The 15802-nt window shown below is 35.3% G+C and overlaps 2 protein-coding genes across 2 annotated transcripts in view; one reads left to right on the forward strand and one right to left on the reverse strand.

Moving 5' to 3' along the window:
- The first annotated feature begins 240 nt into the window (after positions 1-240).
- Positions 241-8737, forward strand: LOC117124676 (bystin-like). Its single transcript, XM_033271008.1, has 10 exons — positions 241-449; positions 1988-2079; positions 2849-2945; positions 3053-3185; positions 3418-3557; positions 4402-4499; positions 5128-5206; positions 6310-6424; positions 6755-6887; positions 7324-8737. Exons 1-10 carry the CDS (start codon positions 300-302, stop codon positions 7535-7537), a joined length of 1251 nt encoding a protein of 416 aa, XP_033126899.1. The 5' UTR covers positions 241-299; the 3' UTR covers positions 7538-8737.
- A 2629-nt stretch (positions 8738-11366) lies between these two features.
- The window catches only part of LOC117124677, a 7082-nt gene continuing 2646 nt past the window's right edge, over positions 11367-15802 (reverse strand). Inside the window, exons 3-6 of the mRNA XM_033271009.1 lie at positions 15391-15528; positions 13907-14005; positions 13408-13499; positions 11367-12107 (exon numbers count right to left, since the gene is read on the reverse strand). Coding sequence (XP_033126900.1) covers positions 11907-12107; positions 13408-13499; positions 13907-14005; positions 15391-15528 — 530 coding nt within the window. The 3' untranslated portion in view covers positions 11367-11906. The remainder of the gene's footprint in view (positions 12108-13407; positions 13500-13906; positions 14006-15390; positions 15529-15802) is intronic.

Here is a 15802-nt window from a genome sequence, read left to right on the forward strand (position 1 = left end):
GGGGCCTTTAGCCCCTCCGTCGGGCAGGTCCTGGCGCCACCACTGGTTTGGCCGCGGGCCGGGGGTTAGATATCGGGGCTCTACCCATACTACCGACCGGTATAATACAGTACCTCCTTGCTCTACCTTAACGCGCGGGGTGACGTCACAAAGTGTTTGCACCACGTATAACGTCTCTTGGAAAACGCGTTTGAAGATGTGCTTGACGCATTTTAAACATTGGCGCAATGGAGTGTAGTTATCATAACAGTAACAGAACCATGAACAGAACACAACACACACGTGCTATTTGAACGGAGATGGGTAAAGCAAAAAAAGGGAAACTGAGAAAAGGAGCAGGTGATTCTGTCCATCAAAATGTCTCCTTGTCGGAACAAATTCTTGAAAATAAGTCAGTCAGAGAAACTCAAAGGAATAAGACACGACAGCGTCAAGATGATGAAGAAATGGTAGGCCCTCTGTCTGGCTACAGTAGGCCCTAGGCTAGACCTTAAGCTAGGCTAGGCCTAGGGCCTTAGGCCTCTACTAGGCCTAGTCTAGCCTAGGCTGATAGTGATACTTATGTACGAGCCTGTTTATCGTTATGGCCCGAATGCCCTTGGTAGGCTAGCAACGAGCCTTGGACGTTCGGCCTAGCCTAGTCCCGAGCCTAGTTATGTTATGTGTGTATATAAATGGTAGCTAGGCCTGCTAGGAATCGAATTTAACAAAGCCACTTTCTAGTGGAGCAATACATTGGATTGATATTTTCGTTCACATTTCTCTATGAAATCTGCCTGGAAATCTTGGCTGGCGTGGCGGATGCATTTCCCATGCAGGCTACTTTACAATCTGGGTACTGTAGTTAAATGAATCTTGTTCAAAGTGATCATTTGCAGGGGGGGCAGATCCAGGATTTAAAAGAGGGAGTTCAAAATGTTCTCAAAAAACCCCAAAATGAAATGGGGGCCCGGGAAAATTTTGATTCTTAGATGGCCGGAAATAAGCTTTCCCGACTTCTGAGGAGTCTTTTAATGACCTTTAAGTTCTTCAAAATTCAAGGTTTTCCCCCTCTTGAAAAAAGGTCAGGTAATTTTATCTCATTCTTTAGGCCTATCATAGAGGGAAAAAAAACAAAGACAGGCATTATATTATTATATTCCAACAACATTGAATAGTTAGATATGTAGTCTTTCTTCCATGGATCGATAAACCGATCCATGCCTAAAGAACACACTTTCGTACATAAATTATTACGACAGCGAACAAAAACAGTGTGTATAGTTTATTTTATTGAAAACTAGTTGGGCTAAGCCTAGTTTGTCTGATCTTTCAATCTACGCCTAGCTAAGTTAGCATGCCTTTTGTAAGCCAGGACCCAGTTTATTTTATTATGTTTCTTCACAGAGGGAGGTTCGTCTGAACCCCTTGAACCCCCTCCCCTTGGATCCACCACTGATGTGAAAGGATTTTGACTTCGTGGTTGTTGATCACCGTAAATGCTCGAATAAGCGCCTCTCCCAAATGAGCACCGCACCAAATGTGATTTTTTTTTCACTAAGCGCCGCTGGGCCTAATCGAGATTACATATTATACACAAGTATTTCTTTATAAACGTTTATTTATGATGACGTTGAACCTATAATGATAGGCCTAGCGAACTACGGGAATATGTGAGATAGGTAACATGGGAACGGGCATGGAAAACGCCATGCCAATATGTCTCTTGTAAGCTCCGTTCTTGAATAAGCTCTCAAATAAGCGCTACTCTTGAATAAGGGCTGCACTGAAGCCTTCAAAAATTGTATAAGTGCTGCGGCGTTTATTCAAGCATTTACGGTACTGTAATTCATGATTGGTTGAATTCCACTCATGAACTCCACAGATGCAACAGTATTTTTTCACTATTTAAATTAAATGTTTGCTTTTGATGTAATTTGAGAATATTTCTATCAAACAGAATATCTTTAAAAACTCTTTTTTAAATTTCTGACTTTTGTTTTTTCAGTTTGTGGATGAGAAGCTGTCACGCAAAATTCTTGATCAGGCAAGGTTACAACAGGAGGAGTTACAAGTTGACTATGGAGTAACCACATCAAGGTACTGTAATACTGCATACTCTCTTCTTTCTCTCTCGTTATTTCTTTTACTACCAAGATTTAGTTGGTTTAAGTTCAAAATTATTAAAATTTACCAAATCATTTGTTATTTTTTTATTGACTAAACTAATTCCTCCATGATTTCACAATCTATATACAAAAGTATAGTTCCAAATATTAAAAAATTTTTGATCAATAAAGCTACCATGAAAAATATTTAAAAACTTATTTTATGAAGTCCTTTTACATTAAGTTATAATTAAAATATATAAATATTCTACATAAGTTTGAAGCAAAAATTTAACAAACAGCATGGAGAAATATAAAAGGGAAATTACATTGGTCACTTGCACATCTTACATAGATAACTACTGATGATATTGATTATTACATTTTTAATATGTATAAAATAATTTAATTTTTTTTTTAAATTTCCATTTATATAAATAATTTTCAGGCAGATGACCTCATCTGCCTGACAGAAGAATATTTCTCTTGACCTATCCCTTGCTGGCTCTCCCCCTCCGAAAAGGTGTCACACAATATTGCTCTGTCTATTATTATATTATTAAGGCAAAGGTTGTTATTCATTGCTCATCGTATTGACAAAGCTTCTACTTTATATGAGAATATAATTTGTAAATTATGTTAACATGATTATTGAATATTAGTTGTTTGATTGATACATATTTAATTATTAAGTAATTAGAGTAAAAACAATGAATGAAAAGTGGTTTACTACAGTAATTTGATATTTTTTTGATAAACAGGAAAAAGACAACAAGTTTAGGAGCATCAACAGTCTCTGATGAAGAGGATGAGGTGGACGAAGATGACGAAGATGGAGTATATTATGAAGATGTTGTTGTAAGTAGTAGATTTTGGCACAAGATTTTAGTTTATGTAAATGTTTTTCCTGTTGTTGTATGTTATTAATTGTTGTTAAGGTTGTTTCCAAACTGTTTTGTTATCAGGAGATAAATGAGGATGATGAGAAAGCTCTGGAAAAATTTATGAACAAGTCAACACCGGCAGCAAGGACACTAGCGGATATAATCATGGAAAAACTTACAGAAAAAAAGACAGAAGTAGCATCACAAATGTCAGGTTAGTTGGTTTTTGGGGACCTTTTGTTATCATTTTTAATGCACATTTAATTTAAGTTCTGTAAGTTTTACAAGATAAATTTATTTTACATAAAATATATTTTTCTGTTTTTTGTTGTTGTTATAAACGAGGTAAGTTAAGAATCCGTGTAACCTTGTTTATTAATTTATAAGATAAAATTTATAGATTTGATTTAAATTCTATATTCTTTTCATGTTTTTTGTCCTGTAAGATATGAGTACTCAAGTTGTTGACATGGATCCTAGGCTTACTGGAGTGTACAAAGGTGTCGGGCAGATTCTTAGTAGGTACCGCAGTGGTAAGCTACCGAAAGCATTCAAGATTGTTCCAAGTTTACAGGCATGGGAACAGGTAAAATTTAATGTTATAATATTGAGGTGATTGATGAGGAAGATGATGGGGCTGTTTTGTGATGATGAGAACGGGTGTGTTGGTGATGAGAATGATGATGGTGCTGGTTGAAATGATGATGATAAAGATGGTGGCATTGGTAGTGATGATGAACATAATTATAATAATGATGGTAGTAACAATGGTAATTATGATGTGCATGCTTTATCCACCCTTTGGGGTAGACGGATATGGATAGGCATTCCAATTAAAGGAGGTTTCTTATTTTAAATGATTAATTCTGTTTTTAATGAACAGGGAAATTATCATTGCACAGCATTGTAGACAAATGAAAATAGAATCTCTATAAATCAGTATATAATAAAACAAAATTAGGCTTCAAATATGTCATACTATATTATTATGGGTAGATATACATACGTTTAAAAAATAAATAGAGTGCACCATCCATTCCAAGACCCCTCTAATTCCGAGACCCCTCTAATTTGAGACCACTTTTTCAAAGAACCAATTAACAATGTTCAATCTTTTAACACAAAGCTAGCTCTCTAAGTGGAGACCGAACCCCAAGACCAGCCCAAATTTTCACGTCCCAAAGTGGTCTCGAATTAGAGGGCGTACTGAGTGCACCTTCCAATTCGAGACCCCTCTAAATCCGAGACCCCTTTAACTCAAGACCACTTTTCCAAAGACCCAAATAACAATCTTCAACCGTTTAGCACACAAAGCTAGCCCTCTAATTGGAGACCAACCCCGAGACCACCCCAAATTTTCACGTCCTGAAGGATGTCGCGAATTGGAGGGCAAACTGTATGAGTAATTTTTATTAAGTGTTGATTTTCAGGTTTTGTATTTGACTGAACCTGAGAAATGGACAGCTGCTGCTATGTACCAAGCTACTAGAATATTTGCCAGTAATTTAAATGCAAAGATGGCACAAAGGTCAGAAATGGTTTACCACTTTTTATGCATTCTGTAAAAATGCAAATGTTCCTGTGTTTATGATGGTCACAAACTATACCTGATGTACTGTACTACATATTTTGGCCAGGATATATTTTTTGTGTTACTCCAAACCTAAGTCAAAATGGTAGCATTAAATTCCTATCGGCTCACTCACCAGAGTGCATTTAATATTCATAAATATATCTTATAACTGGAAATTGGTTACGTGCACTAACACCCCTGAAAATGAAGGGTCGATTATAGTGATATCTCGCAAACATACCCAGATAATTATAAAGAATGAGTTTTATTTTTTTCACACATTAATCAAGTGTGTTTCTGTAGCTTTTAGGATAAAAACATAGTTTTGCCAAGAAAAAATTGAAAGGCGACCCTAGATTGTGGATCGGTGAGACCTGTGCAATACAATCTCATTTCTCCTGACCTTAACATTGTGAATAATTATTTTGTATGATTAATCACAGAATTTACCTTTTGTTGTCCTGAATAATGTCATTAGTAATTGAGGACAAAAGATTTAGTACTATTTTAAGCAGAAGCCATGGCATGCAACCTTGAAGTAATATTTTATGTGCTTCTTGTCATTTCCTCCATTTTTGATCAGGTTTTTTAACTTGGTGCTGCTTCCACGTGTTCGAGATGATATTGCAGAGTACAAGAGATTAAATTTTCATCTTTACATGGTACTATATTTTCTATAATTATTTCTTATATGTTTATGCACATCGATACACTTACTATAAATTGGTTTTAGAGATTTTGAAATAATATGAGATAAAGTACATTGAAATTTAGCATGAGATGTATGGACTCTGTGAGTTCTACAGTAGGCTAGACCTATCTAGCATAGGTTAGCCCGCTGGGATAGCTGACTCAACCCAATTCCATGCTCAAGGCAGTTGGCTTATACATAAAGTACTACTAAAAAATCAGGTTGTTTCACCCACTGCTGTGTGAAGCCCTCCTCCAGCATTAGCCATCTTTTTCTGTCCATTGCCGCTGTTGCAAGTTTGTTGTTCCAGTGTATGTGAGGATGTTATCCCTCCATCTTTGATTAAATTTTAAATACTGTATTTATTTCGGTATATTATAAATGTTTAAAAAAAAATTTCACAGTATTTAACACACAAATTAGATTTCATTTAAAATGTACATACCAGTTTGTATGCTATAGAGTACATGTATTATTGCACAACATTAGCAATGTTAGGTCACGTCTTAATATCTTATATTCACATATTTAGCATAGACTGGCGTCATAGGAAATAAATTGTGGCAGTGTTATTGAAAATACAAGAAAAAAGGTTTGACCTTTGTCTAGCATAGTGATTTATTTTTTCGGAACTGAAATTTTTTATTTAGTCATCGCTTGTCAAAATGAGTATCATTAATTTCGAAAGAAACAATCAAATATTTTTCAGTTGTATTGAGCACTTCAATAATTTTATTGCGTTCTTTGTATTTAATGACTTAAAATTAATAGTATTCCTACATGGAGGCCAGTAATCAATTTAAGTATTTTTTTCAGTGCAAAATTTAATTGTTTTGTTCAGTTTCTTGTTGGAAGTGATATATAATTTGATCATTAAAAGGAGAAACTTAATTTTGTTACTTTTTGAGGGTTATTTAATGTATATCTATTCTGAGATGAAGAATATGGCAGTTGTTTTGCCTAATGCTGTGTGTCAGTCTAAAATGTAAAACAGAGCACCTATAAATGTACCGGTATGGAGTTTCGTAGAATTTACTAGTCTTTTCATTTCCTTAATGTTTTTTTCTTTTGTAGGCTTTGAAGAAATCTCTGTTTAAGCCTGCTGCATTTTTCAAAGGAATTCTTTTACCATTGTGTGAGGTAAGGACCATGTTGGTAGCATTGTTGCTGTCTAAAAAAGTGTTGTGCTATTTGATGCAGATACTGATAATTTTTATGCAGACATCTTCCACTGATGCATATTTGCAAATTGTGAACAGGAACACCATCTATTTATAGTTAATAATAATAATAATAATAATAATAATAATAATAATAATAATAATATATGCATGCTTGCTTGAGCACCCTACAAACATCTCAGTGCACTCAATCAGGTAAAAAAAAATCTGTTTTTGTACAGTAATTTGTCTCTCGGAAAAGCACTATAAATCAAAATAAAAAATAAAATAAAAATATTGGTTGTCATTTGAATTGTCTACAATGATGTTTTAATAATATGACTGCAACACCTATCTACCAAGTGCTGCTTTGCTCAAGATTTCTGAAATGGACTACACCGGTGCCAACAGTATATTTCTCAAGTTGTTATTAGATAAGAAGTATGCTTTACCATACCGGGTCATTGATGCCGTTGTTTACCATTTTATAAGGTAAAATTTAAATTTATAATGATAAAATAATTTTTAACTCGATGACTTGCATGTGACCAAAACACACCAATGGCTTATTATGCTGATTCTGGTGGGTAAAGCTGGCCTCCTAAGGACTCCAAAAGTGTAGTTAGGTGTATAACAGGAGGGGTAGAAATAGAGTCCAATGATAGGAAAGGTCAACCACCGCAGTTTAAGATACAGAGTGCCAGTCATTAGCAGGTTTGCCATACCACAGCAGGCCGCATTGGACCTGATAGGTAAGAAACTCACATGAGCATCAACTTTGCTCATTTGGTAGATGTTGGTTTTTGGCTTTGCGTTTTGAGTAATCATTCCTGCTTAATTTCAGGTTCTTTCATTTAAATAAATGAGTATTGTATTTTAAATTTTTTCGGATATTTGATAACTGAAAAATACCTTTCTTAAATTCTAGGTTTGTTAGCGATAAAAGGGAGTTACCAGTCTTGTGGCATCAGAGTTTATTAACCTTTGTGCAGCGTTATAAAGAGGATATATCAAACGAACAGAAAGAGGCACTGATGGACCTACTTAGGGCACACACTCATGAAAGCATCACCCCTGAAGTCAGGAGAGAGTTACTTCACTCAAAATGTCGAGATGCGGAACAGATGATTACAGACACATAGTTCAAACCCTATTTCTCCCAAAAATCGCAGATGAAATGTGTTATCAATATGCTATAAATTGTAATAGCCATTTGTAGACTAATCCAAATTCCACACTTTTGGATGTACATGATTTTAATGGCTTTTTATTTGAAACAAGATGCTTGATGATATTTTTTATAATATGCACAGTACTGGTGTGACACTGGATGCTGGATGCCATTTTACTAGTTAGCAGTATAGTTTTCTTATAAATAATATTTAAGCATAGTCGTCAGTGTGCATAAATAATTATCAATATTCCATACGTTGAAATTTACACTCACTGTTATGGGCAATATAATATTTGTGCCCTTTTCTATAGCAAAGCTATATAAATTGTTATTATTGTAATCTCCTTCTGAATGACTTTAATTAGTTCAGGCACCAGTTTTGTTTGAGGCTATCAATCAAACACCTGGTAATTATGATTAACAGCTGTGTCGCAAGTCTTAATAACCATTATATATGGTTGAAGATCAATAGGCTGGTTGTATAATATCCAACACATAATTCCACAGTGAGACCTGCAGTGACCAGATATGATTCAATTATTTCAATCAATTTTAAGATATTTGTGTGTAATATAAGAAACCAATGCATTTGATTTTCAAAAATTGAAGTTATATGAGCATGTATTCTCTAAAATGAATGTTCCAAATGCTTGACCAATTATTAATCATTTCTGGCACTATAATAGCATGTGATATCCATTCATTACTTAGCAATTCTACCCATGCCGGTCGCTAGTGCTGAGTGCCTCCTACGGCTAAACTAGTCTCCAAAGCTTTTTCAACTGATGAAAGTTTTTAATCTGAAATTATTATTATTATTATTAGACCCTGTCCAGACTCTCAAATTTTATTGGATAAGAACATGTGACATGCCTAAATATGGTCATGATGACATCACATAACCATGTATAGTCACATCATGACTATATATGGGCATAAAAAAGTTTTTTGTCAAAGAAAATTTGATAATCTGGACAGAGCTTGAGACATCAGTTTAAAAAGCTGTGGCTTGGCTTTTGTTGCTTGACTGCGTGGTACATGACAGGATTATTTTAATTTTAACATAACCTGTATATATTGCATGGTTAAAGTCATTAAAGAAAATACTGTGAAGAGTCTTTTCTTTCATTTTGTTTATTTATTTGACCATTAAAAAAATCATTGTCAATCCAGAGGCACATCGACCTATATATAAGCAACTGTGTGGGGCTTTGATAATACTGTAATTTGTTTGAAGTAACGGTTGTTATGGGGATGCAGGAAGCTCGAAGCCTCCACTAATGACGCATTTCAAGTAAGTTAATGAACTGCCAGTGAACCAAGTCAATTTTGAATGTAAAATGAAGATGGCATGTTAAAATATTTTTTTTTTTTTTTTTAGTTTTGCAATACTGTATTTATTCATTTGCTTGAAATCCCAAACTACTTTGCTAGGTACTCAAACTGTCGGAAGTCAATCCAAGTATTGTCTATTCTACTCAAAATTGTTTTGAAAGTATAAACTATCCAGGTCCAGATCCTGATGGGGACATATCGTTGACACATAAGCTGCTCCCAATACAATATCGGTTGCAAAACCAACTGTCTAGGGAGGGAAATATTTGTTGAATCTCATTTTCTATTAGCTAGATGGTTATCAATAACCCCCTTTTCAATTACCGAAAAACTATACCTGTATTTGAACTGTACAGTATTGTATTTTTTCATATTTCAATATATGACATTGGTTTGCATGAAATTTAGTGGCAAAACGTGGTAGGGGCGTGTGCCCCGGTATGGACGCTTTCAAATCTGCACGGGCGGATCCAGAATTTTTCAAACGTGTGGTGGAGGCACGTATTTGTACTGTATTCTATTATTTTTTTTCTTATTTCAATACATAACATTAATTATCATTGAAATTTAGTAGCAAAACGAAGGAGGGGCCACATGTCCTGATTTGGTCGTATGCTTTTCAATTGTTTGGTGGTGGTCCTTTTTCAAACCCAACACAAAAATGCCCCGTTTTCAGTAAAAATTGTGAACATAATATAAATCGAAATCAGGATCTCCAAGGCTTCTAATCTTTTAACACTATAACAACGTGGTGAAGTTTTTTGTGATTGGATAACATACTATAATCTTGTATTTTATAATAATTATACTACTATTTCATCATGTATTTATATAAAATACTGTATTATTGTATGTACGTTTATATAGGAAGATTACCTTTTAAAATTCTGCTCGTAGATGCAAGTTAAGTAACCTTATTCTGTGTTTAAATTATTTGAAATTTTATAATTTAAGTCAATGTTTTATTTCCAATGTTTGAACGTGTTTTTATGTATGCTTCTCCTTGTTTGGAGGGTTTTTTTTAAATAAATTTAATTGAATAAATTGAATTGAATTATTAGTCTATGATGTTCGGAGATTTGTTGTGAGTGGTTAAGATAATAAGTCTTAGATGTTATTTTAAAAGACCAACTTAAATTTTGAATACTTAGGACAGACAAGTCAACTTTTTTCTTGGGGACGAAACAATAGTAACTTTAACGAGCTATTGGAATGAATGTACAAACTTTTATGTAGGCCTAGTTGTCTCAGGTTATTGTTGTGGTGTCTGCGGTTTACTTGTATACGGGCGATGAACCGTTTTAATAGTTGAAGATAGAAGACAACAGACAACAGAGAAATGTTTGAAGGAAAAAAAAAACTTTATTTGATGTGAATGTCTAAAGGCCAACTCAGACAGCGTCGGCCGACGCAGCCCGACGCGATTTGTTGTCGCGTCGGGTCTGTGTGAGTTGAACGCAGACGCGATGGTGCGTCGGGGGCAGTCGCGTAGTAGAATATTAAACGTGTTTAATATTTCCAAGACATTTCTCACGACGGCTTAAGACTGTCCCCGACGATAAATCGGGTTGGGCTGCGTCGGCCGACGCTGTCTGAGTTGGCCTTAAGGTAAACATAATAAATAGCCTGTTCGGTGTTTTATGTCATTCGATTGGTAGCCATTGTGTTTCAGTGGTTTATGAATATAGTTTCATATTGAAGGGTCTGAAAATCACTGATGGTGTGCCCTTCTACTGACTCCTACTTAGTCTATTACAAACCCCTTTCTTATTAAAATGGTGATGGAACGATCATTTGGGTAAGTGAATGTCAGTGTGGGTCGGTTTACGGTAAATGAGCTGTGTGAGACAGCGCGCCTTTTTCCAGTCAAGAAAATAAAAAACATCAATAAAATGACAGATAGTGACTGGTTTCCGTTCCTCTTCAAATGTTTCAAGAAACATTTCAGGACATCCATGTGTGTGTCAGATGATAACAAATTCTTGTAGCAAGATAATATAAATGACTGAAAATTTGGGGTGATCTTGGGGTTCGGTCTCCTATTAAAGGTTTAGATTTATGTTAAAAGATTTACAATTGTTATCTGGTTCTTTAAATAAGTGGTCCTATATTAGAGGGGTATTGGAATTAGAGGGGCATCGAATTGTAAGGTGCACTGTACTGTAAATGTAAATAAACATTTGTAAAGCAATATTCACAGAGATGCATACATACTGTAGCTTTCGGATTATTGAGGATCCCTACAGGGCGATCAGTGTGGAAGGATCATTTGTGTTACAAGTGCTCACAAATTCTTCCAAAGACAGACACAAGTTCATTGAGAATTCAATAATTTAACAGTAATAGACATAATATTTAATCATATCGAAATATTCACATCACGGTTTACCAATAAAAGACTACACTTTTGACGTCATACAGTAAGGTTACACATAAGCCTACATCATAGTCAATACCTGTACCATCAACATAAATGATCCCGGTATTCTACACCTACAATGATAATTATATTGTATTGCCTTTTCTAAAATAATCTAGCATCTAGATTCTTGGCCTCAGTTTTAAAAAGAAATCATGGATGGCTAATAAATTACGAGCTTCAATTTGTATTAGGCCTATTAAGGCATCCAAAGTTTTTCCCAGTTTAGTAAATTCAAAATCACATGCCACCCTTTCAATGTCTTAGAATATCTTTGTATGCATTTCATGTCACAATATATTTTATTTATTAGGCCTATGCAATTATCAATGTTATTATATACTTTGTGTTTTGTTTACTATTTTAAATGTTCTTATCCAAACAACGAATTTCCATTTTATAATCTGTATTTTTTAATAGATGTGTCAATAAATGAATCTTAAATCTTAAGTCTTGAATATTTACAAAATATCTAATATCCTCTTATTCCTCCGCGAAACCTGAATTTAAGACACACGAGAATGTAAATCCACTAGTGCTTAAAAACACTTGTGCGGAAATTGCGAACACTCGCATGTTCTTTTCATAAATTACACGTCATTAAAGATGACAACGTATCACGCACTTGGATCCTACCCGTGCACACTTGGTCGTACATGTGTTTGTAACGATGCTCATGGACTTTTACACCAGTTGTACTAATCGACTGGATATCGTCTATATTGATGATTCGACTAAAGTCGTCACGCCCCATTAGCCAATACGTCTCCATCATTTGTTTTTCCTAAAACAACACAAATTCAACAACAGTGTTAAAAAAATAGGCTATACTGTTACAGAAATAATAAGGTATACAATGAATTACAATAATAAAAACATAATTAATAAATAACAAATAGTAATTAAGGTACTTAAGGTACAATACAATGTACTAATTAAGAGTTTAAAACATTTACTTAATACACTGAAAATGCAAAAAACCCCAAAACCAAAAATACTAATTCTATAATACCAGTTATTTACACGGGAACATTTATCAGTGATTGATGCTGTAATACAAAAGTTATGAACTGGAACAATAAACGAGTGCAGAGAAAACATGATCTAAATGGGCCTTCCCAATGTGGTAAGCAAACTACTTACCAATCAGAAAAGGGACAAGAAGTACGCGCTTGTCCCACGGACAAGGATAACCTCTTAGATTTCGGTGAATTAACAGAAATAATAAAAGAGGAACGAGGGCTAACAGCGCGTTTCCACGCCACTAGATTCAAAATAATGTATTCTCTTCCCCGGGCCCGAGAAAGGTAAGTTTCACTAAGCAGACAAGAGTGGATTCTTCCGATTTTAAGTTTTTAGGCTTGGGAATTCGATACTAAATTTTATATAACAGAACAAAACAAAGATACCTGGATCAAAAACTGGATCCAAAAAAAAAAAGAAAGAAAGAAAGAAAAAGTGCACTTGAGGTGAATGTGGTCAATTGTTCATCCTTTGTTTTTTGTATTTTTTTTTTTTTTGAAAACATAAATAACAATACTGCTCCTCTTTGTTTAGTGAAGCTCTCACTAAAAATAAAAACGTAAAGCTGGCGTTGATGAAAAGTTGAAAAGATTGAAAATTGGACATAACATTTGAGAGAAGCTTAACTTAGTCGGCTAAACTGGTGGTAGCCACTATGTGTGGGCTGAGCCGTGGAGATCTCTAGGTCCCCCGGTTCGTTTCCCATCGCTGCTCTCCTTGTTGCTGAAATGCAAGTTAAACCGTCTTTCGGGTGATACGTTTAAGCCGTTGGTCCCGTGTGCACGTTAAAGAACGCTGTACACTATTCGGAAAAAAAGTGGGGATTGTCGCCCGGTGTACTGTTCAATCACCACCAGAAGGACCCCACTGGAAATAAGTTCTTGGTGTTTACACAGAATAAATCCAATCCAATCCATAACTGATGTTGTGCTGCACAGGTTAGACATAACATGAACCCTTAAGAAAAATGCTTTTAGGTCTAAAAATCGAGCTGTTGCGATCTCCTATGCAATATGATACAAAATACACAATTTATTACTCGAAGAGCTGCATATTATTACCTTTATCTTGATTCTACCACGTGACAGCATTGAAAATTTTCCAAATTCCGACAAAACTAGATAACAATCTCTGCTAATGTGAATATGGTTTGCTATACATTTTATTGGAAAGAAAATAATATTTAACTTATATAACCAACATAACAATATATACATTGTAAACGGTACCGGTAACGATTATAAATCTATGAGTGATAATGATAATGATAATAATAATAATAATAATAATAATAATAATAATAATAATAATAATAATAATAATAATAATACTGTAATAATAAATAGGCCTAATAATAATGTAAAGATATAAACTTTAGACCATCTTGCGCTGTATGATAGATACATTATTATATTTTGGCATTTTTTTTATAACCGTAAGTATATACAGTATAATGTATATCAATATATTATATTGTAGTGTAAGTAAGGACGTATAATAGAATTTATTATAGTACCAATATCATAACTATTATCTATTTTACTATTACTACTAACTAACCCATTCCATTTGTTTGCATATGTGACGCAATGTTAACGGTATCGCCGAAAAGACCGTAACGCGGCATTTTCAGACCAACTACACCTGCCACAACCGGACCTATCGACATGAGTAAAGTGAAATTATTATTGTAATGTACTGTATATTCAATCAAACAATAATCATTCAGTCAGTCAGTCAATCAGTCAGTCAGTCAGTCAGTCAGTCAGTCAGTCAGTCAGTCAGTCAGTCAGTCAGTCAGTCAGTCAGTCAGTCAGTCAGTGAATAAACCAATTCATTATTTAATCCATCATCCAATTATTATTTAGGCCTAGTTCAGACTAGGTGGATAAACCCGGCTCAACTCACCGGGTTTATCCACCTGCCAGTCTGAACTAGGTGGCTTATCTCAAGCCGGGCTGTGTTCCTATATAGTAACTAGGCCTGGAGCCACCGTGTTCAAATATTCTAGGCCGGGCTTTAATCGTTGCGGGGGGTCTTGCATTGACTTCGGGTGACAAAATGACCAATCAGCATTCATTTACGTACGCTGTGAGCGAGCGTACGTTTCGCGAGCAATGTTTTGAAACACGTTTCCTGGTTACGGTTCATGTCAGTTATTGGTTATTCAATCAATGAACCTTTCCGCTAAGCCCTGCCCCTTGGATATTGTTGCTAAGATCCCACAAGACGACATGGCTTATGTTCTCACACGGCTGCTAACGGTTAGCAGGATCCGGATCCTGCTAACCGTTAGCTGCTGTGCGTCCATACGAGAAAATCCCGATCAGGATACCAAAACTAATTATGGCTACGTTCAGACTTGGAGATAAGCCAGGCTTGAGTTAAGCCCGGCTCAACGTTGAGCCTGGCTTAACTTTGCCGGGCGTTCAGACTAGCGGGTTTAGCCAGGCGAGAATTTGCATAATAATGAACCGTAACCAGGAAACGTGTTCAAAACATTGCTCGCGAAAAGTACGTACGCTCGCTCACAGCGTACGTAATTGAATGCTAATTGGTCATTTTGTTATCCGGAAGTCAATGCAACGATTAAAGCCCGGCTTAGAAAAGTTACGCCTGCAGTTCTCACAAGAGCCCTAGTACCCGAATCGGGAGCTAACCGTTAGCGCTAACCGTTAGCACCTCCGTGAGAACGCCCGATCAGTTAACGCTAACCGTTAGCGGTATTCGGATACAGCTAACGGTTAGCAAGCGCTATCGGTTAGCAAGTGAGCGCGTTATTATCATCAACCAATCACACGTACGCGTTTACAATTTCCAGTTTCTTATTGGCCAGTTCATATTTCTTATTATTCCGTTCTGAATTTCAGAACAGCGTGTCATTTATCGCATGCGGACATGTCTTTACCATATATGCAGGCCTATGCCGTTCAATTCATCAAGCCTACTTTTACAACTATTGCACGTATAAAATAGGTTGCTAAGAAGAGAGAATGAAAATAAATACAGTAACAATTTGTCAACGAGAAAAAAATTTAACAAACCGGTGTGTATTCCAATTCTTATACTGAATTTCCTGTTTGGATATGCAGGTACTGCGAGGGTATTGATGTGGTATAAGATATCGATAGCAGCAGTTGCTATCTCACTAGCATGTTTGAAGCCATTCCGATTAGGTAATCCTAAGTACAGAAAAAAAAAACACCCAGATTGCAGTTGTCTGTAAAACGATGAGTAAAATAGACACGAGCAAGATATGTTAAATTTTATGTTTTGAATACAACTCTCGTCATTCTTGGAGAATCTTACCTTTCTTAAAATACAGAATATGATTATTTCCATAAAATTCTTATACATGAGACAAAGATACGTTTCTACGTAACAAAAAAATATATACACACACACACACACACACACACACACACACACATATATATATATATATATATATATATA

Source organism: Anneissia japonica, unplaced genomic scaffold, assembly GCF_011630105.1.
Source record: "Anneissia japonica isolate Jap-2015-1 unplaced genomic scaffold, ASM1163010v1 scaffold284709_len978187_cov192, whole genome shotgun sequence".
In the NCBI taxonomy this organism is placed as follows: domain Eukaryota; kingdom Metazoa; phylum Echinodermata; class Crinoidea; order Comatulida; family Comatulidae; genus Anneissia; species Anneissia japonica.

Excerpts from the sequence above, each read along its gene's own strand:
- LOC117124676 (XM_033271008.1), top strand. The coding sequence starts at position 300 with ATGGGTAAAGCAAAAAAAGGGAAACTGAGAAAAGGAGCAGGTGATTCT. Across the intron at positions 5,207-6,309 it reads TAAATTTTCATCTTTACATG|GCTTTGAAGAAATCTCTGTT; the intron begins GTACTATATTTT and ends TTTCTTTTGTAG. Across the intron at positions 6,888-7,323 it reads GTTGTTTACCATTTTATAAG|GTTTGTTAGCGATAAAAGGG; the intron begins GTAAAATTTAAA and ends CTTAAATTCTAG.